Raw genomic sequence first — 27,860 nt, forward strand, 5'->3', positions numbered from 1 at the left:
CTACAGGAGGTGGTGGCGGCCACAAGTATAGCCACCTTCAAGAAGGGTTTAGATAAAAATATGGAGCAGAGGTCCATCAGTGGCTATTAGCCACAGTGTATGTGTGTATATAAAATTTTTTGCCACTGTGTGACACAGAGTGTTGGACTTGATGGGCCGTTAATAGCCACTGATGGACCTCTGCTCCATGTTTTTATCTAACCCCCTCTTGAAGCTGGCTATGCTTGTGGCTGCCACCACCTCCTGTGGCAGTGAATTCCACATGTTAATCACCCTTTGGGTGAAGAAGTACTTCCTTTTATCCATTTTAACCTGTCTGCTCAGCAATTTCATCGAATGCCCACGAGTTCTTGTATTGTGAGAAAGGGAGAAAAGTACTTCTTTCTCTACTTTCTCCATCCCATGCATTATCTTGTAAACCTCTATCATGTCACCCCGCAGTCGACATTTCTCCAAGCTAAAGAGCCCCAAACGTTTCAACCTTTCTTCATAGGGAAAGTGTTCCAGCCCTTTAATCATTCTAGTTGCCTTTTTCTGGACTTTCTCCAATGCTATAATATCCTTTTTGAGGTACAGCAACCAGAACTACACACAGTACTCCAAATGAAACCACACCATCGATTTATACAGGGGCATTATGATACTGGCTGATTTGTTTTCAATTCCCTTTCTAATAATTCCCAGCATTATAATTATAATGTTTTTGTGTAGCGTTTTTTGTGAACACAGGCTTTTGTGAGTTTGGTTGATTAAAGGATTGGCAGCATGTAACTACGTGCTTCCTAAAGGTCTCTTATTTGGAAACTTGCTAGACTAGTGCTTTCCAAAGTGGGTATTACTTGCCCCCATTACTTAGGAGGGGCGCTAAGAGGCAAGAGGGTAGCAGCAGGGCACTTGAGGTGGGCCCCTTCAAAAATGTTGTTCACTTATTTATATCTGACCAGACTATGGCATCATGCTGGCAAATGAGATGCCAAGTTTTTGCCACTACATGGTGCTAAAATCATGGTGCTAAAATCTGGTGGAAACTATCAGCATTTAAAATAAATATACCACCAGAGCAATCATGAAGCACCAAAGCAATCATGAAGGTTGCCTATATTTTGGGCCTCGTTGCACTGTCCTTTGTAGACAGTGGGCCTTATGGCTTGTCTAATCATAATAATATAATTTTGCCTTAGTGCCATGCTCCAGCAAGAAAACCTGTGTTTCTATTCATGATGTGCAAAGCCTAATTAATCATAGCGGAGAGGCATTATGTACTCAGAGTGCCAAAATTCACCATTTAGAGAGCCAATCCATTCTTGATTCCATTGCACAATGGCCTGCTGGAATCAGGATTGTGCTGGTGGAAACCAACTTTGGCTGTTGGTATTAGCATCATATATAGCCTTGCGTTTATGTGTATGTGCCTGTATGTTTGTGTGCTTTTTGCTTGAAAAGTACCAATGCCATGTGTAAGAAATCCAATTTTTTTTTGTTGGAATTCTGTTATCTAGAGGGCCAAATGGAAGAGTAATGAAGATCCAGCCCTTAAAGGCAAGAAGAGCTTGTAACATGCAATCCTGTGGGTGTCCTTTGGCCATCCAGGGGTAGACTGTATAACCTCTGTAACTCCTTTTTGGTTTTCTGCTAGTGCTTAACATCTAATTGCCTGGGAGGATGGCCAGCAGACCACTCCCAAGAGAAAACGCTTTGATTATGTTTATTAGCATTTCCCTGAGTTCTTATCTAGAAACCTGACTTGTTTTTCTCTGGCATTGGGTACCAAGTGCAAGGCATGGCCTGGCTTCTCCCAGCATTTAGGAATGTAGCTTTGATTGATGATATTGACTTGTAGCTAGAGATTATAATATAAAATATTTTAGAGCCAGTTTGGTGTAGTGGTTAAGTACCTGGACTGGACTCTGATCTGGGAGAACTGGGTTTGATTCCCCATTCCTCCACATGCAGCTCCAGAATGACATTGGGTCAGTGATAATAACTCTCTCAGAGCTGTTGTGCTCAAGAGCAGTTCTTGAATAATTCTCTCAGATCAGTGTTTTTTTCAGCTCAGGGAAGCCAAATGCACACCCCCATACAAAAGAATCACAATGATACAAAACATACTTGCCTTTGTCAGTGAAAACAAGCAGAAAACATATTTGTCATCCCTTATCCTTCCTTATCTTAAATTTAAGGTATAAAATGCAATTTCTAAATTCTCACCAAAGTGCTTTCAGAAAGATAAAACAGTCTCACGCAACACATATGAGTTGGGGGGGGGGGGCAGGTTAGGTGTGGCTACCTTATATACACTCAGTTCCATGATTCTCATATGAGTGTTAAAACTATCTAATTCATTTCTCCTGAAGGTGTGAGGAAAGACCCCTCTGAGTCTACAAGTGACTTCCTCATAAAAAATACTTGTCTCAAAACGGTGGTCTGTTTGTTCTTAGATTTAGGTCTGGGCATGAAGCAATTTATTCATAGCTTATCTTTCCCAGGGATGGAATAGGAAAAACACTGCTGGCAAAGCAAGAAACAAATTTAAATTTGCAGAAGTTCTCAGGCCTACTTTTGTTCAGTAATCTACATTAACAATCAAGGTATGTGACTCTCCAAAAGAGCCAGCATTCAGATACAAAAATAGGATTGCCAGCACTGCCTCAGCAAATGCCAAGAGATTTTGAGTGTGATGCCTGGGCAGGGTGGAATTTTGGGAGGATATGGCATCGCTTCCAGATGACACTATATAAATCCCCCACATTTTTATGGTACAGACCACAGAGACATGAGGAAATTCTAAAGTGTCATTAAGTGGCTACTGCTCGGTTTCGAAGAGGTAGAAGAACTAGAGATCAAATTGCCAACATTCACTGGATTATGGAGAAAGCATGGGAGTATCAGAAAAACGTCTATTTCTGTTTCATTGACTACACTAAAGCCTTTGATTGTGTGGATCACAACAAACTGTGGCAAGTCCTTAAAGAGATAGGAGTACCACCAGACCACCTCACATGTCTCCTGAAAAACCTATATAAGGGTCAAGAAGCAACTGTCAGAATAGGATATGGAACAACTGATTGGTTTAGAATAGGAAAAGAAGTTCGACACGGATGTACATTGTCACCCTGCTTATTGAATTTATATGCAGAGTACATCATGCGGAATGCTGGCCTGGATGAAGCAGAAGCTGGAATTAAGATTGCTGGGAAAAACCTCAGATATGCAGATGATACCACTCAAATGGCAAAAAGTGAGTAGGACTTAAAGAACCTCTTGCTGAAGGTGAAAGAGGAGAGCATAAAAGTAGGCTTGAAACTCAACATAAAAACCCCCTAAAATCATGGCATCTGGCCCCATCACACCTTGGCAAATAGAAGGGGAAGACATGGAAGTAGTGACAGACTTCACATTTCTGGGATCCAAGATCACTGCAGATGGTGACTGTAGCCATGAAATTAAAAGATGTTTGCTCCTTGGGAGGACAGCTATGGTAAACCTGGGCAGTATAATAAAAAGTAGAGATATCACCCTGCCAACAAAAGTCCGTATAGTCAAAGCGATGGTATTCCCAGTAGTAATGTATGGCTGTGAGAGCTGGACCATAGGGAAGGCCGAGCGCAGAAGAAGAAGAAGAAGAAGAAGAAGATATTGGATTTATATCCCGCCCTCCACTCCAAAGAGTCTCAGAGCGGCTCACAATCTCCTTTACCTTCCTCCCCCACAACAGTCACCCTGTGAAGTGGGTGGGGCTGGAGAGGGCTCTCACAGCAGCTGCCCTTTCAAGGACAACCTCTGCCAGAGCTATGGCTGACCCAAGGACATGCTAGCAGGTGCAAGTGGAGGAGTGGGGAATCAAACCCGGTTCTCCCAGATAAGAGTCCGCACACTTAACCACTACACCAAACCGGCTCTCCAAGATGCTTCTGAGCTGTGGTGCTGGAGAAGACTCCTGAGAGTCCCTTGGACTGCAAGAAGATCAAATCAGTCAGTCCTAAGGGAAATCAACCCAGACTGTTCACTGGAATGTCAGATGCTGAAGCTGAAGCTCAAATACTTTGGCCACCAAATGAGAAGGGAGCACTCACTGGAGAAGATCCTGATGCTGGGAAAGACAGAAGGCAAAAGAAGAAGGGGACGGCAAACGATGAGATGGCTGGACAGCGTTACTGATGTAACAAACACGAATTTGAGCAGACTTTGGAGGATGTTGGAATACAGGAGAGCCTGCGTGACTTTGTCCACGGGGTCGCAAAGAGTCAGACTCGACTGTGCAACTGAACAACAAAAAACCCAAGGCAACTAATAGGAACCTCCACATTCAGAGGCAATAAATTTCTGAATACGAATGCCAGGAGGCAACACCAGGGGAAGGCCTTGATCTCCATGTCCTGTTGTTGGTCCACCAGAGTAATTGGTTGGCCACTTCATGAGACAGAATGCTGCCCTAGAAAGACCACTGAAGTGATCCAGCAGTGCTCTTGTTACATTCTTATGGAAGTTGTTTCCTGGTCATTTCCCCCCTGTTCATTAGTTTCTCAAGGGTAGGGGGATTGGGGCTCAGGGTGAGACATACCAGCTATGGGAGGATTAATTGCTAGCTTACACTAAACTGAAGCTGCAACAAGTGGTTTATCGTGGCATATGAACCTGGACTATGAGGTTAAAGATTCTCTCATGTGGGAATATTTCAGGGATGACTACAATTTATGTTATTGTGTACAGTACATACTGGCTGTTGCTATATATGTGATCCTTCTATGTAATTTCTGAATTCCCATCAGTTGTTTGGAAATGAAGTGCTGTTCACACACAAAAATAATATTATTTTTTTACCTTAGTTATGCATTCAGTAGTTGGCTTGAATATGAGGGTATACGTAGTTGTTTCTCCCGGCGCTACATATATGAGAGGAGGGCCATAAAAAGAGCACCCCTTTAAAGTGGCTTTTAGCTTCCAATCTTGTTTACTTGTGTTAGTCTGAAACAGAAAGGTGTCAAAATGAAATGGCTAAAAGTGTAACAAATATAAATGCTGCTAAAAGGATTTCACAGATTAATAAAGGGCATTTTTCCCCTGGACTATACAACATCAAGGCACTCATACTTTCAGAAATCATTTTTGTTTTCCATTATGCTCTAATTTATTTTTATTACTACTACTACTACATAGGAACATGCAATTAAATTTCACAGAATGTTTTCCCAGACTTCATGCTGTACTAGATTATGGTTCATGTTGGAGGTTAACTGCACTGCAAATTATTCTGACCACCCTGAACCAAAGCAATACATTGCTATAATGCAGTTACACTACAATGCTGCTCAAGGCAAGTTCAGGTGAACTAGCAGCTTGCTGCTTAAACCAAGATATCATTCAGGTTTGTTAGCAGCAGGCAGATCACTAATTCTGGAACCTGTTTAGTGTAGTTCAGCTGCTCTATAGCACTTCAGTGCTGGGATTCAAAGTTGGGGGAGCAGTGCAGCTATCTCAGTGATACAACATGAACGTGGTTTTAATCTGCCTCACTCTTCACTAGAAGGGAGTTAGTGGGAAACTTTTGGTTTTTAATCCACATAGTCCTCCAATTTGGATCGTACAACAGCCCTGTGAGGTAGTCCAAGCTGACAAACAGGTGACCTTTCAAACAATGTGGGACACATGGAAATCAGCCCAGAAAATCTGAAGCAATTTCTAGCTGTGAGACTGCCCCATCTGCTTTTTGGAACTGATCCCTTTAAAAGCCAGCTAAGCGTAGATGGAAGGCAATGGCAAACCAACCCTTTAAAAAAAAGTCTGCCGTGAAAGCAATGTCACCACAGAGTCAAAAACAACCGGTGCTTGCACGGGGGACTACCTTTACCTTTTTAGAAGCACTGGGGAGTTCCCATCTTAATCCAAATCATCTGCCGTCTGAAATTTTTACTTAAGAATTGCACTTTTTTTTTAAATTATTAATTTAACTTAATCAATGTATACTGGTGTATTTTTATTTTGATGTAAGCCACCCTGAGCCCTTCTTGCAGGGAAGGGTAGCCTAAAAGTCTAAATAATAAATTAATAAAATCTGTCCTATAAACCAGACATACTATTGGGATATCCTGAATCACTGCTTGATATGCAGGAGTTACAAACTCCAGCTCAGCCTCAATAGTATCTGTGTTCACCACACATTCAATGTTATATGTCCGGATGTCATATTTGGACTGTAGAAGAATCTGGCAAGGATATCGTCCAGGATACTGAGGTATAAACTTTATAGAAAGCTCAACTGCAGCAGCTTCTGTGGAAGAAAATAAATAAACTTTAGTTAAATACATGCATTACAGCAGTCAAAATTCTCCAAAGGTGCTCCAAACCCCTCTCTAAAGAGCACATGATGGTACTTTTTATTAATTTGTCTTGCAAATATATAAGTACACCAAGAGATACTTGTATGCTCATTTAGTTTATTTCCTCATTTTTACATGGATAGCAATGGTGTAATGTGGTCCATGGGATCGTGAAGAGTTGGACTCAACTGTGCGACTGAACAACAACAAAGCAATGACTGCAGTTAAATTAAAATAAAAAACAGGAAGGTTTTCTTCATGACCTCCACAATGTTGGTATATTTATTAAGCTATCAGGGCAGGGAGCTACAGCTACAGTAGCATTGAACACAAGAGCCTATAGCCTCTCCCTCTTTCCTGAGTCCTTTTGTCCTCTCCACCTTCCAGCCAACTTGCTTTTATCTGTTCCTCTGTATTCAGCTTTTCTTCCCTAATCCCCCCTTGCAGTCTCTTCCCTGGGAAAACTGTGTGTGGCAACTGAAACAGGCTTATCTCAGGTTTGTAGAACAATCTTATCTGTTCATCTCTGGATTTAAGCCGCCACATCTGGGGCCATGTTGAGAATTAGATATATTGATTATTATATTCCCACATCATATTTGTACACAGGCTAAAACAGGGGTGTCAAACTCATTTGTCATGAGGGCCGGATCTGACATAAATGAGACCTTGTCGGCAGGGCCGGATCTGGGGTGGGGCAGAGGGGGGTGCTTGCCCCGGGTGCCATCGGAGGAAGGGTGCCAAATTGGGTATGGAGTCCATTCTATTCTATGGGCCCATAAGGTAGCGGGTTGGGCCAGGATGGGCCATGTCGGGTCAGGTCATGTGTGTATCTATGTGAGATTAGGTAGCAGAGATATAAACTTTATAAAGGACACAAACACAACTAAAGGGTTTTTTTAACACCTTAAAACATGCTTAAACATTAGCACTCGTTGGTCTTAAAAGTGTCGTCTTTGTATTTCTCCCATGGGAGCCAGGGAACTGGTTAAAGGAAGCGCTGGCTCTTTTTTTCCTTTCGTGGGGGACCAGGAGGGGGAGGAGCTTCAGCCAATAGCAGGAAGAGAGGCTTGGCTCAGTAGCTCTGCTGTGCAAGTGAGAGAGCCTGGCAAAGCAAGCTCTGCCTCCCCCCATTCCTTCCCAAGAGAGGAGCCTCAGCCAATGGAGAAAATAGAGGTTTTGCTCTGTAGCTCCTGTGCAATTGAGCAAGCCTTGCAAAGCAAGCTGCTATGCAGAAGGAAGCAAGAGAGAGGGAAAAGGAAGCAGATGACAGTTGCTCAAGGGCCTGATAGAAGCCCTCCAGGGGCCTAATTTAGCCCCTGGGCTGCATGTTTGACACCCCTGGGCTAAAATATATGAATATAAAAATGTGAGAAGGGGAAATGTCATTGCTTTACTCAAAAACAGAAGGGAATGTATTCCCTGAATAGTTCTACAATTTTTTCATTATTGCCCCTTCCCTGTATTGTTGGAAACAATGAAAAGGCCCAACACTCAGTAGCTAATTTCTGATGATAAAGGTCACCAATAGTGTTTCCATTGGAAATTTGGCCTCTCTTTTATAAAATGGTATTTGGTTACAATTCAAGCCTATCACAACTCCCATTTTCACAGTTAATTTTGTCCTGAACTCCATTATTCCTTTATAAAAGCTCCAGTTTTGGAATAGAATAATACAGCTTTTCATTATGTGCCTTCAATATCGCCAGGCTATCAAACAGATTACAGATTACACCTCAGCGGTTCAACCTTCTCTGAAATAAATTAGCTTGAACTCTCATAAAGACAAGATTAATGACCTGCTAATTTATGAATTATTACCTCTTTTCTGTTTTGTCACCAAGTTATTATCCCCACCAGCTATCTTCCCCAAAAATGTTCCATATTTGTCAGTTATACCAGTAATAAAATTCACTCACATTTTTGGTTTATGTATATATTTCCTTCAAATTAGACTGTAACAATTTCTTATCATGCAAACAGTACCCAAGAGCACAGAAAATCTCCAAAGTAAAAGACTGATTAACAATTTGGAATACTGTTTAAGTACATGCAAAATTTCAAAATATGACTTTATTTTTATGCTAGCAATAGTAAGCTTGAAAGTAATAGGAATCATTTTAGATAATGTGACTTTAGAAGCATTAATATCAAAATAATACTCATAATTCTGTATGTCTTATTCTTTCACTCAAGGATAGTTCCAGTCTTGTGCACATGTTACATTCTGTAGAATTTACCACAAATCAGACTACATTTTTCCACACATTAAAGGCTGCTTTTCAATTATATGACTACTCTGGTTCAGTTACCCAACCATAAAATATAGTTTAATTACGAAGGTTGCATGAAAGTCATTTTCATGATTTCCCCCCTAAAAATACTCCAGTCCATTACTGGGCACTCCAACTATTTCATAGTGAAAGCCTCCAACTATAAAGACAAGGCGCCCTTCATAATACCTTGAGATAGCTGCATTTTACTGTTTACTGTTTGCTACTGGAACTACTAATGTCTACATGTTGTAAAGAAGACTGTGTCAGAGCAAAACAGATTTGCACACATATGCACCTTTCCACATGCACTGCATCTGCAAGTTCATCCCCATCTATATCACAATGCTCATCTGTGTCCTACAACAGAATGTATCTTTTGGTGTATAATGGGAATGTATAGTCACATTCAGAACCACAGCCATAAGGTATGACTACTTGTACATAACCAGGGCTGGAGGACCCCCTATTTCTACTTACTAATCCAGAAACTAGTTATACTAGTAGCTGTTTTTAAACCAAGGGAAAACATAGATATGTCTCAAAAACTTTGGAAGGTATGAAATAAGATATAGAAATAATACAAACACATTAATTTTAAAAACCTGATATCTTAAAATCCTTGCCTGTTATCATACTCTGTATGTAAAACAAAATAAATCCTTCAGTAGAACATTGCCAGAAAAGCAAAAGCATCACTGATAATAGTGTATTGAGGAACAAGCTTACAGCTCCAGGAAATTACTTTGAAATAAAAAAAAAAGCTCTGATTATACTCAACACTGAACAAGTGTCTAAGACAAAATTCATAAAGCATATAGAGAAGATGACTATCAGTTCTTTGAAAGAATGCAAAGGCACATCTTAACATGCATATATACACAGATATTTAGGGAATTGCACTTTCAAGATTGTATTAAGCATATAAATATGGCATACTGGAAATTGAGTAGTGGAAATAAATATGTTGAAGTTAGTTTTAGTGGCCATAAAAGTCAGCATCACAAGAAAGACATATTATTGTAAATAATACATGGTGAGACTTTGTGTTGATCATGGCATCATTTGACTATGGCATTCTATAAACTGAATATAACCATAAGAACATAAGAGAAGCCATGTTGGATCAGGCCAATGGCCCATCCAGTCCAACACTCTGTGTCACACAGTGGACAATATGTGTGTGTGTGTGCGCGCGTGTGTGTATATATATATATATATATATATATATATATATATATATATATATATATAGACACACACAAACTCACACACATATGCATGCATAAATACACACACACACAAACACACACAGACATATATATATATATATATATATACACACACACACACACACACACACTGTGGCTAATAGCCACTGATGGACCTCTGCTCCATATTTTTATCCAATCCCCTCTTAAAGCTGGCTATGCTTGTAGCAGCCATCACCTCCTGTGGCAGTGAATTCCACATGTTAATCACACTTTGGGTAAAGAAGTACTTCCTTTTATCCATTTTAACCTGATTGCTCAGCAACTTCATTGAATGCCCACGAGTTCTTGTATTGTGAGAAAGGGAGAAAAGTACTTCTTTCTCTGCTTTCTCCATCCCACGCATAATCTTGTAAACCTCTATCATGTCACCCTGCAGTCGACGTTTCTCCAAGCTAAAGAGCCCCAAGCGTTTTAACCTTTCTTCATAGGGAAAGTGTTCCAAACCTTTAATCATTCTAGTTGCCCTTTTCTGCAATTTTTCCAATGCTGTAATATCCTTTTTGAGGTGCAGTGACCAGAATTGTACACAATATTCCAAATGAGATCAACCATTGATTTATACAGGGGCATTATGATACTGGCTGATTTGTTTTCAATTCCCTTCCTAATAATTCCCAGCATGGCTTGGGCCTTTTTTATTGCAATCGCACACTGCCTTGACATTTTCAGTGAATTATCTACCACGACCCCAAGATCTCTCTCTTGGTCAGTCTCTGCCAGTTCACAACCCATCAACTTGTATTTGTAGCTGGGATTCTTGGCCCCAATGTGCATTACTTTGCACTTGGCCACATTGAACCTCATCTGCCACGTTGACGCCCTCTCACCCAGTCTCAACAGATCCCTTTGCAGTGCCTCACAATCCTCTCTGGTTCTGACCACCCTGAATAATTTAGGGTCCTCTACAAACTTGGCCACTTCACTGCTTACTCCCAACTCCAGATCATTAATGAACAAGATAAAGAGCATGGGACTCAATCTCACTCAGGTCTTTCAACACCCCTTCCAAAATTAGTGGTTCTGGAGTGGGCTAAACACTTCTCGTCTTCCACAAAAAATGAATTCAGCTTCTCAGCCATTCCCCTATCCTCCTTCAGTAATCCTTGGACCCCTTGGTCATCCAAGGGCCCCACTGCCTCCCTGGCTGGTTTCCTGCTTCTAATATATTTGAAGAAATTTTTATTGTTAGTCTTTATGTTTTTTGCAATATGCTCCTCATAGTCCCTTTTTGCCTGCCTGATCACAGTCTTGCATTTGATTTGCCACAGCCTGTGTTCCCTTTTATTAATCCCACTTGGACTAGCTTTCCACTGCTTAAAGGAGTCCTTCTTACCTTTTACAGCTTCCATTACTTTGTTTGTTAACCATGCAGGCGTTCTCTTATACCTGCTTTTGCCTTTCCTAACTTGTGGTATATATTTTATCTGAGCTTCTAGGATTGTAGTTTTAAATAGCCTCCAAGCTTCCCCAAGGGTTTTGACTGTATTCACCTTTCCTTTCAGTTTCCTCTTCACATGCCTCCTCATCTCAGAGAATTTTCCCCTTTTAAAGTTAAACGTGGTTGTGTTTGTCTTTTGGGGCAACTCTCTATTATACAAATGGTGAAAACAATAACATTATGGTCACTGCTCCCAAGCGGTGCGATCACTTTTACATCTCTCACCAAGTCTTCGGCATTACTTAGGACCAAATCCAGGATCACCCCACCCCTGGTAGGTTCTGTGACCATCTGCTCCATAGCACAGTCATTGAGAGCATCTAGAAACTCAATCTCTTTCTCTTGACCAGAACACATATTGACCCAATCAATCTGCGGGTAGTTAAAATCACCTATGACGACACAGTTTTTACGTCTAGCCACTATCTTTAAGCCTTCCATAATATTATAGTCGTCCTCTATCTTTTGATTTGGTGGGCGATAACAAACTCCCATAGTTAAATTTCCTTTTGGGCCCTCTATTTCAACCCAAAGCATTTCTAGAAGGGAATCTAAATCTCTGACCTCAGTCTTACTGGACCGTATGCCCTCTCTGACATACAGAGCCAACCCACCTCCAACCCTTCCATCCCTATCCTTCTGATATAACTTATATTCAGGAATCACTGTGTCCCACTGATTTTCCTCATTCCACCAAGTTTCTGAAATTCCCACAATGTCTATGTTTTCTCCCAACACTAAACATTCCAACTCACCAATTTGACTTTGAACACTTCTAGCATTGGTGTACAAACATCTATAATTTCCCAGGCAAGCTAGGCCCACCACCTTCCTCCTGCCACTCGAGACTCTGGCAGGCAGTCCATACTGTTTGTCACCATCTCAGTGGACAACTCTGATCCATTACCTGGTAGAAAAGTAACAGCTAACCCTTCATCTCTTTGAGATGACTCCTCCCGAACCAGAGACATTTCATCTCCTGTTGGCTTTCCCCCAAGATTTAGTTTAAAAACTGCTCTGCCGCCTTTTTGATTTTAAGCGCCATCAGCTTGGTTCCATCTGGGGACAAGTGGAGACCATCTTTTTTGTACAGTTCCCGCTTGTTCCAGAAAGCATCCCAGTGCCTAACAAACTTAAACCCTTCCTCCTTACACCATCGTCTCATCCACACATTGAGACTTCTAATTTGTTCCTGTCTCTCCAGCCCTGCATGTGGAACAGGTAGCACTTCTGAGAAGGCTACCTTGGAGGTCCTGGCCTTAAGTCTCCCGCCTAGCAGCCTAATTTTTTCCTCCAGGACCTCACGACTGCATTTCCCCACATCTTGGTTCCTTGGCGTGAAAGGATTCCTGCTCACCAACTGAAGAAGAGGTCCCTTCTGAGGGCGCATACCCCTTATCCTCAGCCCAGTGCCCTGTTCCCTCTCGACCCTCATGCTCCCTGGCAGCAACGGGGCTGCCACGTTCAGAGCGGGGCTCATCTAACACGTCCCCGAGAGTCTTCTCCGAGTGCCTAACTGACTGTCTCTGCTTCTCCAGGTCAGTCACCTCGGCCTCAAGGGTACGAACTTGTTCCGAGGACCAGGAGCTCCTTGCATTGAGCACACCCCCAAGACTTCTGTCCTGTGGGCAGATAGACATACATGTGACACTCAGTGCAAAACACTGGAAAGCCCCCACCCCCCTGCTGGCATTCTACCTTCATGATAGCTTTTTAAAAATATACAGTCCCCTTTTAAACCCTGTTTGTTTATGTGGCTCCCTGCCTGGAGAGTCTACTTACCTTATTGGGAACACAAGGAATCTGGGTTCCTGGTCCTTACACAGCCCCCAGGCTAAGAGCCACAGGCCAAGAGCCCTTTAGCTCTCGTCCTTCGGCTCGCGCCTCTGGCAAGGCGCAGCTTAATAATGCAAAGAAGGTGGGGAACACAGCCACTCCTAATCAATCAGCAACAATCACCTTCAATCACCTTCACCTTCAGCCCTTCACATGAACTCAGAAGTTTTTAGCAACTCCCCCAGCTGCTGAGCCACAAACCTCACGATTGTAGCACTTCTCTGCTCTGTCCCAGAGCTCTCTGGAGGTAAAAAGAGGCAACTAGATTTTCCATTTCAATAAGAAAAAAAACAGCTAACTCCATGAGCATTATAGAAAGCTCAGAGTACTTGGCAAACACTTGATTAGCCCTCCCCCCATATATGAAAGGTGAGCTAGTGGACACTGGACATTTTACAGTCCTACATGCTTATACAATGTAAAAGCTTCACACAGAAACTTATTTCAACCTGTTGTATGATCCATATCTCTAAAAAGTTAGCAGTTTATGGTTTTCCTTATATATGTTCAAGTGCAATGATCAAATTTTGAAGGAACTATGTTAACAGATTAAAATGTACATAACACCCCCAAAGCCCCAACAAATTTGACCAGAAAAGGCCATTCTCTTTTTCATAAAGGTGCAAACCATATTGCAACTTACAAAAAACATGAACTTTGAGGAAAAGACTTATGAAATGGCTATTACCCATGACGATGAATGCCAGCTATGGAATGAAAGGGAGGGGGATGCAGTATCTCCTGCTTCCACTCTCTGATTGTGGATTTCTGAGAGACATCTAATTGACCACTATAAGAAACAGGGCTTTTGGTCTGCCCAGCAAGGCTTTTCCAATGCACTTCTGCTTTCCAGAATCCTACAGTGGTATTTATTTTCCAGTGATCCATCAAACTTCATGGAATTGGCTCTTTATGTGGCTCCCTTTTCCCTTTTGAGGAAAATTGTACACAGGGCCGACCCTGGGGCACATGGCACCCCAGGCAGACTCGCCACCCGCCACCCCTATCTGTGGCACGGCGGCCTCTCCTCCCTCCCTTCCCCACCATTACAATGCTCAGGAAGGGGCAGTAGAGCCCAATTCGGCACCCCTCCAAATGTCTACTTTGCCTAGTGGGTGAGCTGGCCCTGATTGTACAACCATAAACAGAACTTATTTGACATCTGCACAATAAACTGCCTCTCATTGCAGTTAGTAGAAGCTAATTGGCACAGTAGATTCACCGTGCCCATTTTAAGTACTGGCAGAGACAGATGAACTGCATAGATGGGGAAAGGCAAAAGTTGAACAAACAGGCTGTTAGTGTATAACAAGCTGGGGATATTGTAGGAAGAGGGAATTTTTAAATCCTTTCCTAGTCCTAAAACTCCCACCCCAATTCCTAGGACCCTCTAAATTCAACACAGGGACTGATTCCTCTTCCCTTTCCAATTTTCCCTTGTAATCATTCAGGTGTTCCAACCATTGGATTTCTTCTGGAACATTCTCTTCCCTCATGAGGCCATTCCCCCCTTCCCCATAGGTTTACAAAGTCATATTTTTCTGCATATATGGGAAGTATCCCAAGTACATACAGTATCTGAATGATCTGGTTTTTACCACATTCACTAACCACCTAAGACCCAGTCAATTAAAAAAAAATGAACTTCAAATTACAGCTTCGGTCATATAAAATACTAACAAGAATGAACAGGTCTTTTTCTTTAAAATAAAAGATAAAATGTTTGCAAACAAAGTAGAGTTTGTAGAGTCTTTCGGGATCAAGTGCCGTGTTCTACTGGAGAAAGTTTTCCTTCCAGACGTTTCGTTCTCAGCTGAGGACAAAAGTTTTGGAGAAAGTTTTCCTTCTTCCTCCTACTGGAGAAAGTTTTCCTTCCAGACGTTTCGTTCTCAGCTGAGAACGAAACGTCTGGAAGGAAAACTTTCTCCAGTAGAACACGGCACTTGATCCAGAAAGACTCTACAAACCCTAATGATGTTACCAGCCGTGAAAACCTGAAATCTTTGAAAACAAAGTAGAGCTTAATGTGTTGCTTTCAACAATTTTATTTAACTTTTCACCTTATAAAATCAGATCAACTATTCTTTGTGCCCTCTGTGATTAGTATAATGCTCATTGTTAATTTAAGAACTTCTGCAAGTCGAATGTAAACTAAGATAACAATGAGGGAAATTAGAAGTGGAACACCTTCTTCTCCAAAACTTTTGTCCTAAAGTGACTGTGGTGAATGCTGAATTTTAAAACAGCTCCCCCCCCACAACTTTACCTTTTGCATATTAATATTGGTGCCCCTTTGAAGAACAAGACTAAATTACTTCAATAACAATTTCTTATTGCCTGAACAAAGAAGTAAATCAGCAAGAATACGGAGCACTGCCTGAATTAGAGGGAAATGGAAAGAAAAATCTCAAGATTCTGCTGCAATCATGAGCTTAAACAGACTGCCTTCCCAAGCAAGGGAAGAGGTGGAACAGTTACCAGACTTGATGGACTCAAGCTAGTGCTGAATAAACAGTTTCAGAGGATATAAAATTTATTTTGTTTTTGTTCAATATTAGGCACTTGTTACCTGTTTTTGTTGCAAAACAACAGTTTCGATTTTCAAGGTGTTTTGCATTAACTCTAGCTGATGCCAGCACAGGAATATGTATTTTACAAGGGATTTCAAAATAGTCAGGCATGCTCACTTCCACACTATACTCGATGATTTGTTCAGAGTATGCAGGCAAGTTGTGCAGAACATTTTTCTGTAAAAATAGAATAACATTCATTTGAACAATTTGCACAGCTATAAACACGCACATTCTACTTTCAGTAGCAAGATCTGAAAGTAGTCAACACACAATTCAGCATGGTTTGCCATAAAATAAAACTATATGCTACAAATTTTATGTTAGCTATATTTTGGGTATATCCTGCTGTTGATTAATGTTGTTAGTGTACAGTACCAGCTACTTACCACCAGGGCTTTTTTTGGTAGAAAAAGCCCAGCAGGAACTCATTAGCATAATAGGCAGCACTCCTGACACAATGAACTCATTAGCATATTAGGCCACACCCCCTGACATCACCAGCTGAGAAAAACTAACAATTTGTGGAAATTTTCATTTTTTTACAATGCTCCTTTTTCTGGACAGTTTGCTCTGTGAAAAACACAAAGAAACTTTCAAGTCTTAGCCACATCTGATCACAGTGCATCCAATGAATCAACACATTTCCAGGCCATGGTCATTCATCTGGCTACAAGGCTGGGGTATATGAAGGTAGCTGATGCACATGCTCTCTCGACTGTTTTCCTTGTCCCATACACCCAATATTAAGAAGATGAGCCTGCCTAGATAGGAAATGTGTATGTATTTCCTCCATTTCAACCCAGCTGTTAGGGAGAACAGTGCTCAACCAGCCCTGCCAGGTGGAAGGAATTGGGTTACTCTTAGGATCCTTTCCGTCCAGCTATGTAAACCATCATCTTTTCTCTTGCTGCTGCCACCAAGGCAGGATTCTATGTCACTGAAGGGTGCAGAGAAATTCCCCTCCTGAAGAAGAATCTGGTAGGGATGAGGTAACAATAGCTTATCTATAAGAACACCTCCCCCCCAATCACTACTTCCTCCTTAAAATATTTATATCCTTTTGTTTCACATTTTCAAGCTCAGAAGAATCTGAAAAAAAATATATTAGGCTTCCAGAAAATCCAAAAATATAAGAAATACCCATCTAAGAAAAGTTCAAAATATAGAGGAACATTAAACAACTGTCAAGTTGAATAATCACACAAGTAACTGTGTCTCTCTCATGTAAGGTGAAAAGGTACAGACTCGGCCTGTGTTTTATTAAGACATGTAACTCTGGAAAGTTATTACAGTTGGTTACATAGCATATGCTAAGTTACCAGGAAGCAGCTTGTGGAATAACAATGGTCTGTTGGTCATGGGTGGAAAACATTCTCTCAGAGTCATCAAACAAGAACAAATATATCATGCTACACCTTCATTCTCTGACTTGGAGAAATATATCTAACTAGAGTACACTACTTCACTGAGAGATACCCCCACCCCAAAAAAGGGGAGGGAAGATTTGCATCTAAGGCTGTGGAAACATCTCTGATAATTGATGGCCTCTCCTACACTAAGCACTTGACTGCACACATTCTATTTAAGCCAGTTGGGAAAAAAAGAAAACAGATACTTACCTCATTACATTTCTCTGCAACATCACCCCAGGGTGGTGTTTGCCTTTACCTTTTATTTGAACTGGTGCTTGCCTTTACCTTTTTATTTCTCTTCTGAATTCCAGAAAACATGGAACAGCTCCAGAAAGCTGCCCCCAAAACATGGCACCAAAGGGAATGTAAAATGGACAGGAAGATCAACAAGGAGGTGAAAAGGCTGAGAAAAAGAGAGCTAGGGTTCTTAGGGAAGCTGAAAAGGTGGGACAGGGTGGAAAACAGCCCCACCAAAGCCAGGTCAAAAAGAAGCCTCTAAACAGGGAGGAGGAGAGCAAGAGAATATGTGCTATTGAGAAGGTAGGGGAGAGCAGTCCAGATAAATTGCAGGGGGGGGGGCAGATTCCAGAATGCAGGAGGAGGGGTGGCGGGCAGAAAAAGCCAGGCAAGGAAAACAGGCAGGCCATAAAAACAAACATCAAACATGTCGGGAGTGGGGTGCAACTACACTGATTCAACAATCGCGCTGAACAAATGTGATTTTGGAAAGGGGTTAATAACAAGCTAGTTTTAAAGGAGAAGGAGATACAAACTGCAAACTTCAGTATGTGAACAGAAGTGGGCATGAGCAAAGGGAAAGGGGACAAAAGCACCTCAGTCAGCCGCTTTCCCTTCCTTCCCTCTTGTGCTGCGCTGCCTGTTCCCTCTTCCTTTAACATCAGGTGGGATTTTTCCCCCTTTGATTTCTTCTTCTTTTTAAGGATTTTTTTAAACTTAATTTTAATGTTTTTTCTTTCTTTCTTTTCTTTCTTTCTTTCTTTCTTTCTTTCTTTCTTTCTTTCTTTCTTTCTTTCTTTCTTTCTTTCTTTCTTTCTTTCTTTCTTTCTTTCTTTCTTTCTTTCTTTCTTTCTTTCCTCCTCCGAGGCCAGGAGCAGAGAGCCACCAAAGGGAATGGATCTATCCTGCAAACCTACCCTGCAACCTAGGCTCTGGAAAGCAGTTACTGCAGCGTGGCTGGGCCCTGCAAGCCTGACCAGTTTCCCAGGCTCCGAGAAGTGGCCAGCACAGCCCCGCAGGCCCTGCTGGCGACCCAGGTGCCGGAAAGCTGCTGTTGCAGCAAGATTCAGCCCCGTGGGCCCCACCAGTTACCTGGGCGCTGGGAAGCAGTCCTGCACACCCCACCCATGACCTGTGCGCTGGGAAGTTGCTGCTGCAGTGGGGCTGGGCCCTACAAGCCCAGCCAGCTTCCCAGGCTCCGAGAAGCAACTGCCACAGTGAGGCTCAGCCCTGCAGGCCTTGCTGGTGACACAGGTGCCAGGAAACTGCTGCTGCAGCAAGATTCAGCTTCACAGGCCCCGCCAGTTACCCGGGTGCTGTGAAGTGGCCCTGCGCACCCCGCCAGCGACCTAGGTGCCAGAAAGCAGACACTGCAGCAAGGCTCAGCCCCGCGGGCCCCACCAGTGACCTGGGCAGTGGAAAGCAGCCCTGCTGGTGACCTGGGTACCGGGAAGCTGGGGCTGAAGTGAGGCTCAGCTCTGCAGGAACTGCCAGTGATCTGAGCAGAGGGAAGTGGCTCCGCTGGCAACCTGGGTACCAGGAAGTGGATGCTGCAGTGAGGCTCAGCCCCGTGGGCCCTGCCGGCAACCTGGGTGCTGAGAAGCAGCTGCTGCAGCGAGGCTCAGCCCCGCCGACAACCTGGGCACTGGGAAGTGGCCTCTACAGTGAAGCTCAGCTCTGCGGGCTCTGCTGGCATCCCAGGAACATATGAACAACATATGAAGCTGCCTTATACTGAATCAGACCCTTGGTCCATCAAAGTCAGTATTGTCTTCTCAGACTGGCAGTGGCTCTCCAGGGTCTCAAGCTGAGGTTTTTCACACCTATTTGCCTGGACCCTTTTTTGGAGATGCCAGGGAATGAACCTGGGACCTTCTGCTTCCCAAGCAGATGCTCTACCACTAAGCCACCGTCCCTCCCCAGGAGCTGGGAAGCAGTCACCGCACTGAGGCTCAGCACCACAGACCTGGGCACTGAGAAAGGAAGAGCACATGGCTGCCTTCCAGGGCTTTTCTTCAGCCAGAAAGCTAGCTGACCCAGCCGGAATGCTGACAAGCCCAGCTGGAATGGTGTTCCGGTGCATTCCGGCTCAGAAAAAGCCCTGCTTACCACAGTGAAAAATATCAACAAGAAGTTAGCAGTGAAACATGAAATGAGATAAAATCAGCAAAAAAATTAAATGAATATTAGATCCCTAATGTTACTTGGTTAACTGACACCTACAGCATACTTAAGCAATGTTTGTGCTCAGTTTAGGAGAAATTAAAGAACTCAGTTAATCCATCTTATCCAGAAGTAATAGGCAGAACACAGCTACATTCCCACCCTGCAGCAGCAACATTTAGCAAGCAGATTTGTTGTACTACATAAGAAAAGTTGTCATGCCCTACATTTATTTGTCTATCAAGGCTTTACGATATACTGGTAATACTATCAAAATAGTTTCTAAAATAAAATGCCGTTAAGTTACATCAATAAGCATTTACTACGTCCATTTTATTTCATTACAGAATTGGTACTATTTTGAAATTAGTGAGCTACTGTATGTAAAAACAGATAACACCTTCAGAGATGTAAATACAGTGTCCTGTGTTCAACAAAAAAGGTAAGAAAGACTCATTTAAGCGGTGGAAAACAAGTCCAAGTGAGATTAATAAAAGGGAACACAGGCTGTGGCAAATCAAATGCAAGACTGTGATCAGGCAGGCAAAAAGGGACTATAAGGAGAACATAAGAACATAACAGAAGCCATGTTGGATCAGGCCAATGGCCCATCCAGTCCAACACTCTGTCACACAGAGTGTCACACAGTGGCCAAATTTTTTTATATATAAATACACACACACACACACACACTGTGGCTAATAGCCACTGATGGACCTCTGCTCCATATTTTTATCTAAACCCCTCTTGAAAGTGGCCATGCTTGTCGCCGCCACCACCTCCTGTGGCAATGAATTCCACATGTTAATCAGCCCACTTCTTTTGTATTGATAAATACTTCACAGATAAAAGCTCCTGCACTAGATAATCCCAGCATACCAGTTAGTCCAGTTGATACCTTTCAGTTTGCCCAGTTTGATGATGTGGACAGTATCCCTAAAAGTTACCATCTGCCTGTATGACTCTTGCCTCTCCTGGCAGCTTAAATATACTGGCAATTGATACTGGCAGATTGGGCCTGGGAGACAGTGACCACCTTACTGAGAGAGAGGATCCTGCCCTGAAGTAAGCAGTGGTACATCCACTGCAAAAGAAATCTGCTTGAACCACCTACTGTCCAGTCTCAAGTGTTCTATCTTGAACAAGGTGGCTGAACATATGGCTGGACAATTTCAGGGATTCCTGAATGAATTGTTTAGATCCAGTCTGTTGTCTGGCATGGTCAATGGTGGACGGTAAGCAGTGGGGTGCTGCAGGGCTCAGTACTGGGTCCCATGCTCTTTAACTTGTTCAGTCAAAGGACTGAAAAGGCCTTAGTCACCCTAGTGGATGACCTGTTCCAGGAGACAGATGAGGGAGTGAGACCCTGTTAATTCTTCTGGACCTTTTGGTTGCTTTTGATATGATCAGTCATGGCATCCATCTGGACTCCTTTTGGGGCTGGAATTGTGAGACACTGTTCTGCTGTGGTTTCAGTCCTATTTCAACCATAGGTTTCAGAGTGAGGTGCTGGGGTTATGCTGCTCCACTCGACCACTGGCCGATGAAGGCCCATAAGGTTCTGTCTTTTCCCCCATGCTTTTAAACATCTAATAAAGCTGCAGGGAGAGGTCATACAAAGATATCAGCTGAGCCAGAACCAATATTCAGATAACACTCAGCTTTGTTTCATGCTCTCAACAGATTCCAGGAAGGCTGTGGAAGCCATGAGCAAGTGCCTGGAGGTAGCTTTGGGATGGATGAAGGCTAATAAATTGAAATATGATCCCAATAAAATGGGTGCTACTTGTATAGGGGGGGAAGTATGACCCAGGATGTGTGATATCTCCTTTTCTGGTCAGGATTGCACTTCACCTAAAGGAAGAGATCTGAAGCTTGGGGTGCTCCTGGGCCCAGGCCTCCTATTGAATAAACTAGTGGCAGCAGTGGTCACAGGTGTCTTTCACTAGCTTTGGCTGGTGAGCCAACAATGGCCCTTTCTGGGCGGAAAAGATATTGCCAATGTGGTGCATGCCCTAGTATCATCTACATTAGACTTCTGTTATGCACTTTATATAAGGCTACCATTGAAGACTGTCCAGAAGCTACATTTGGTACAGAATGCAGCTGCCAGAATGTTGACTGGAGCTGGTTGTAGAGACCATATCACTCCAGTCTTCTACCAACACTGGCTTCTAGTTTGCTTTCAGGTTCAATTCAAGGTGTTGGTATTGTCCTTTAAAGTCCAGTATGGTCTAAAGTCAACATACCTTAAGGACTGCCTTCTCCCTATCTTTTCAGTACAGTCATCCTTGAAAGTCTGGCTTTGGTTGCTACCACCATCTGAGGCTAGACAGGTGGCAACCCAAAAAAGGGCCTATTCCATCATGGCACCAAAATTTTGGAATTCTATCCCTAACTTTGTCTCCCTCTATCAGCATCATTAACCAGCAGGTGAAAACTGTTTTTTGTTTCATTTGGCATATTCCCAATATGGTATTGGACCTCCTTCTAGTTTGTGTTTATGCATTTTAATTGAATGTTATAATTTTAACTGAATTTTTAATTGCTTCAATGTTGCAGTGTTTTTATGCTCATCACCTTGCAAGCCCTGGGGGGATAGGCAGCATAAAACTATTTTAAATAAATTCAATTTCTGTAAAATATTGATTTAACAAACTCAACAAGAACATTGGAATAAATAATACCTTGCCTAATCAACCGATAAAAAGTTGTAGATCATAAACTTAATCTGTCAATTCAACAGCACAATTATTTTTTTACTTTGAGTTATTTCTGAAGAAACTATAAAATACACTAGAAAACTGCATAACATGCCTGACACTTTTGCATCAGTGTAAGCAGTAATGAAGTTTCACTTCGGAATGTTTATTGCAAGAAAATGGCATAATTGACTTTCTGCTCCTATGACAAGTTGCAGCTACATGCGATAATAGAATAGGTATTTGCCTATGCACATCAATTTATTAATTTATGCATGAATGTTCTCTAAAGCCTAGACAGTTTTCCTTCAACTTTATCTCTGTTTTCCAGAGTAAACACTAAAATCCCAATCAAATTAATAATGATTAGGGTTTGTAGAATCTTTCGGGCTCAAGTGCCGTGTTCTACTGGAGAAAGTTTTCCTTCCAGACGTTTCGTTCTCAGCTGCGGAGAACATCCTCAGTGGCGTTGCAGCCGGAGCAGGCGCTCTGACCTTCTTGTGCATCAATGCACAGCAGCCAAGAAGGTCAGAGCGCCTGCTCCGGCTGCAACGCCACTGAGGATGTTCTCCGCAGCTGAGAACGAAACGCCTGGAAGGAAAACTTTCTCCAGTAGAACACGGCACTTGAGCCCGAAAGATTCTACAAACCCTAATGATGTTACCAGCCGTGAAAACCTGAAATCTTTGATAAATTAATAATGGATGTTTTTCCACACTGCTTCAGATATATTATCAGGTACTTCCTCCACTAAGATATCAGTTGATCATTCTGATGTGTATATTTCATCTTCCATGAGGTAAGAAATTATTCTTAATTTCTTCAAAACAAGAGTCACAGAAGATCTTATCAACTCTGCTATTCTTTTCTCTCACAGAAGTGGTCATCTAAAAAATCATACCAAAACTGTGGTGCAAATCCCCAGGGATATCTCATCTTTTAGCAGTATTGTCAAATGATGTCCCAAAAAATGAAGTTGTTGCCCTTGTATTGCTTCACTCAAATCCAATTACCAGTTCCCAAGGTTAACACTCACGCTGCAACATGATTGCTTTACTATTTGTCACCTCCATCTGCTTTAATCCAGTTTCTATATCTGCTGTCTCAGCTGAGGCTCTTCACTAGGTCTTAGTAACTGAACTCCTAGCTCTAGCCAACACCTTCCTGCAGGACTAATACATGAGGTAGCCAGGCCACCCAGCCCTGGGGCTAGGTATAGTTGCTGTTCCATGGCCAGGAACACTGTTTTCCTGGTCCAAGGGCATTATGTATCTCTAACATCTGTATATCCCTCTCATGGATTGCTGCCTTGTCGTGGCGAGAGGGCTTGCGCGGTTCAATGAGGCTGTGGGCTATGCCATGCAGGGCCACCCAAGATGGACAGGCCACAGCTGAGAACCCAGACTAAATGTGATCCACTGGAGAAGGAAATGGCAAACCACTCCGGTATTCTTGCCAAGAAAACCCCATAAACAGAAACAAAAGGCTAAAAGATATGGCGCTGGAAGATGAGCCTCTCAGGTTAGAAGGTGCCCTATATGCTACTCGGGAAGAGTGTTCAAGAAACCACAGAAAGAGTGAAGCGGCTGGGCCAAAGCTGAAAGGACGCTCAGCTGTGGATGTGTCTGATGGTGAAAGAACAGTCCGATGCTCCAAAGAACAATACTGCATCGGAACGTGGAATGTAAGATCTATGAATCCAGGTAAGCTAGATGTGGTCAAACAAGAGATAGCAAGACTGAACATCGACATTCTGGGAATCAGTGAACTAAAATGGACGGGAATGGGTGAATTTAACTCAGAGGATCACTACATCTATTGTGGACAAGAGTCTCGTAGAAGAAATGGTGTGGCCTTTATAGTTAACAAGAGAGTGAGGAAGGCAGTAATGGGATACAATCTCAAAAATGACAGAATAATCTCGGTCTGTATCCAAGGCAAACCATTGGATATCACAGTAATCCAAGTCTATGCCCCAATCACTGATGCAGAAGAGGCTGAATTGGGCCAGTTCTATGAAGACCTACAACACCTTCTAGAATTAACACCAAAAAAAGATGTGCTCCTCATCATAGGGGACTGGAATGCCAAAGTAGGAAGTCAAAAGGTGACTGGAACAACTGACAAATTTGGCCTTGGAGAACAAAATGAAGCCGGGTAAAGGCTAATAGAGTTTTGTCAAGAGAACAAGCTGATCATAGCGAACACCCTCTTCCAACAACCTAAAAGGCGACTCTACATGTGAACATCACCTGATGGGCAACACAGAAATCAGATTGATTATATACTCTGCAGTCAAAGATGGAGAAGCTCTTTACAGTCAGCAAAAACAAGACCTGGAGCTGTGGCTCGGATCATGTGGCTCAGGTCATGTGGCTCAGATAATAAGCTACTCATTGCAAAATTCAGGCTTAAACTGAAGAAAACTGGGAAAGCCATTAAGCCATTCAGGTTTGACCTTGATCACATCCCTTGTGAATATACAGTGGAGGTGAAGAATAGGTTTAAGGAACTAGAGTTGATAGACAGAGTGCCTGAAGAACTATGGACAGGGATTGATGACATTGTACAGAAGACAGCAATCAGCACCATCCCAAAGAAAAAGAAATGCAAGAAAGCAAAGTGGCTGTCTGATGAGGCTTTACAAATAGCTGAGGAAAGAAGGAAAGCGAAAGGCAAAGGTAAAAAGGAAAGATTCACCCAACAGAATGCAGTTTTCCAGAGAACAGCAAGGAGAGATAAGGAGGCCTTCCTGAAGGAACAATGCAAAGCAATAGAGGAAAATAATAGAATGGGAAGGACAAGAGATCTCTTCAAGAAATTGGAGAAATCAAGGCAACGTTTCATGCAAAGATGGCCATGATAAAGGACAGAAACAGAAGAGATCAGGAAGAGGTGGCAAAAATACACAGAGGAATTATACAAAAAGGATCTCAATGTCCCAGACAACCATGACAGTGAAATCGATGACCTTGAACCAGACATCCCGGAGTGCAAAGTCAAATGGGCTTTAGAAAGCATTACTAACAACAAAGCGAGCGGAGATGACAGTATCCCAGCTGAGCCATTCAAAGTCCTAAAACATGATAAAGTAATGCATACATTATGTCAACAAATTTGAAAAACACAACAGTGGCCACAGGATTGGAAAAGGTCAGTTTATATCCCAATCCCAAAGAAGGGTAATGCCAAGGAATGTTCAAACTATCGCACCACTGCACTCATTTCACATGCCAGCAAGGTCATGTTACAGATCCTACAAACCAGGCTTCAGCAGTATGTAGATCAGGAACTACCAGAAGTTCAAGCTGGGTTTCAGAGAGGTAGAGGAACTATAGATCTAATTGCCAACATTTGCTGGATTACGGAGAAAGCATGAGAGTATCAGAAAAATGTCTTTTTCTGTTTCATTGACTACACTAAAGCCTTTGATTGTGTGGATCACAACAAACTGTGGCAAGTCTTTAAAGAGATGGGAGTACCAGACCACCTCACATGTCTCCTGAGAAACCTGTATAAGGGTCAAGAAGCAACTGTCAGAATGGGATATTGAACAACTGATGAGTTTAGAATAGGAAAAGGAGTTCGACAAGGATGTATATTGTCACCCTGCTTATTTAATTTATATGCAGAGTACATCATGCGGAATGCTGGCCTGGATGAAGTGGAAGCCAGAATTAAGGTTGCCGAGAAAAACATCAACAACCTCAGATATGCAAATGACACTACTCTAATGGCAGAAAGTGAGGACCTAAAGAACCTCTTGCTGAAGGTGAAAGAGGGGAACACAAAAGTAGGCTTGAAACTCAACATCAAAAAAACTAAGATCATGGCATCTGGCTCCATCACACCTTGGCAAACAGAAAGGGAAGACATGGAAGTAGTGACAGACTTCACATTTCTGGGGTCTAAGATCAGTGCAGATGGTGACTGTAGCCATGAAATTAAAAGATGTTTGCTCCTTGGGAGGACAGCTATGGCGAACCTGGGCAGTATAATAAAAGTAGAGAAATCAGCCAGCCAACAAAAGTCCGTATAGTCAAAGCGATGGTATTCCCAGTAGCAATGTATGGCTGTGAGACCTGGACCATAAGGAAGGCCGAGAGCAGAATAGATGCTTTTGAGATGTGGTGCTGGAGAAGACTCTTGAGAGTCCCTTGGACTGCAAGAAGATCAAATCAGTCAGTCCTAAGAGAAATCAACCCAGATGGTTCCCTGGAAGGTCAGATGCTGAAGCTGAAGTTCAAATACTTTGGCCACCAAATGAAAAGGGAGCACTCCCTGGAGAAGATCCTGATGCTGGGAAAGACAGAAGGCAAAAGAAGAAGGGGATGGCAAAAGATGAGATGGCTGAACAGTGTTACTGATGTAACAAACACGAATTTGAGCAGACTTCGGAGGATGGTGGAAGACAGGCGGGCCTGGCATGACTTTGTACATGGGGTCGCAAAGAGTCGGACTCAACTGTGCAACTGAACAACAACAAACATCTGTGTATAGCTCAGACCTGGCTAGCTACTCTCCTTTTCTGCTCCAAGCTCCTTCCTCCTCACCTGCTTCAGCTGTGGCCAGGGTTGGCCCTCCCACTAGGCAAACTAGGCGGTTGCCTGCAGCACTGAGAGGCGGGGGCGGCAAATTGGGCTCTCACCCCCCTCCGGTGCCCCAGGCAAGTGCTTAGCTTGCCTCCCTCCCCTCTCCCTTCCGCTGCTAGCTCCCTCCGGGCCGCCGCCTGCCCGCACGGCGTCCCGCCCCCCCCATTACCGCACTTTTCCTTCCCTTTCCTCCCCCCCATCGCCGCCGATTTTTTTCTTCCCTTCCCGCTCCCCCGGATCACCACCGCCACACTTTTCCTTCCCTTCCCGTCCGCCCCCTATCGCTACCACACTTTTCCTTCACTGCTGTGCAGGGCTACTCGCTTACTCGCAAGTTAGCGGCAGCCACGGGGCTACTCACAAGTAGGCAGCAGGCCCGGTGACTGGGGCGGAGGCAGAGCTCTGCTGCCTAGGGTGCCAGAAGGACTAGGGTGGGCCCTGGCTCTGGCCTTTTTGTCCTCCCTCTCCTGGACATGCCAAGTTGTTGCTTCTCTGTATGTTTGCTTTTATTTCATAACAAAAACTCTTGCCATATATGGAAGGGGAGAAAGCCAGGTATTCCAACTGAATTTAGAAAAGGAAGAGACACAGATCACAATGCAAATTTATGATGATTATTGGGGCATATCAGAGAATTTCAGAAGAAAATAAATTTGTATTTCATAGATTACAGCAAAGCTTTCAACTGTGTGGATCATGGAAAGCTATGGCTGGAAAAAGAAATGGGTGCACTGCAACATGTAATTGTTTTCATTCACAACTTGTACTCTGGACAAGAGGCTACTATTAGGACAAAATATGTAGAAATAGAATGGTTTCCAGTTGGCTAAGGTGTCAGACAAGGATGTATTTTATCTCCCTATCTATTCAATCTATATGCAGTATAGGAAGCGCTAGATTTGAGGCCAGTAGCACCTTAAAAACCAAAAGCCTATAAATTTTCTATAGTCAAAAATCTCTTTGTCAGATACAAGAGTGTAAGCAAGTATCACTGGAGAACAAGATCAAGATAATTCATGCTATGGTAAAGCTCAGGATGCTTG

General features: G+C 42.8%; 1 protein-coding gene across 1 annotated transcript in view; it reads right to left on the bottom strand.

The window, feature by feature from the left end:
* The window catches only part of CFAP47 (cilia and flagella associated protein 47), a 536,960-nt gene that overhangs the window by 264,296 nt on the left and 244,804 nt on the right, over positions 1-27,860 (bottom strand). The window contains exons 45-47 of the mRNA XM_060234105.1: positions 15,708-15,885; positions 6,075-6,268; positions 4,822-4,965 (exon numbers count right to left, since the gene is read on the bottom strand). Coding sequence (XP_060090088.1) covers positions 4,822-4,965; positions 6,075-6,268; positions 15,708-15,885 — 516 coding nt within the window. The remainder of the gene's footprint in view (positions 1-4,821; positions 4,966-6,074; positions 6,269-15,707; positions 15,886-27,860) is intronic.

This window comes from Heteronotia binoei, chromosome 3 (assembly GCF_032191835.1).
Source record: "Heteronotia binoei isolate CCM8104 ecotype False Entrance Well chromosome 3, APGP_CSIRO_Hbin_v1, whole genome shotgun sequence".
Classification (NCBI taxonomy): domain Eukaryota; kingdom Metazoa; phylum Chordata; class Lepidosauria; order Squamata; family Gekkonidae; genus Heteronotia; species Heteronotia binoei.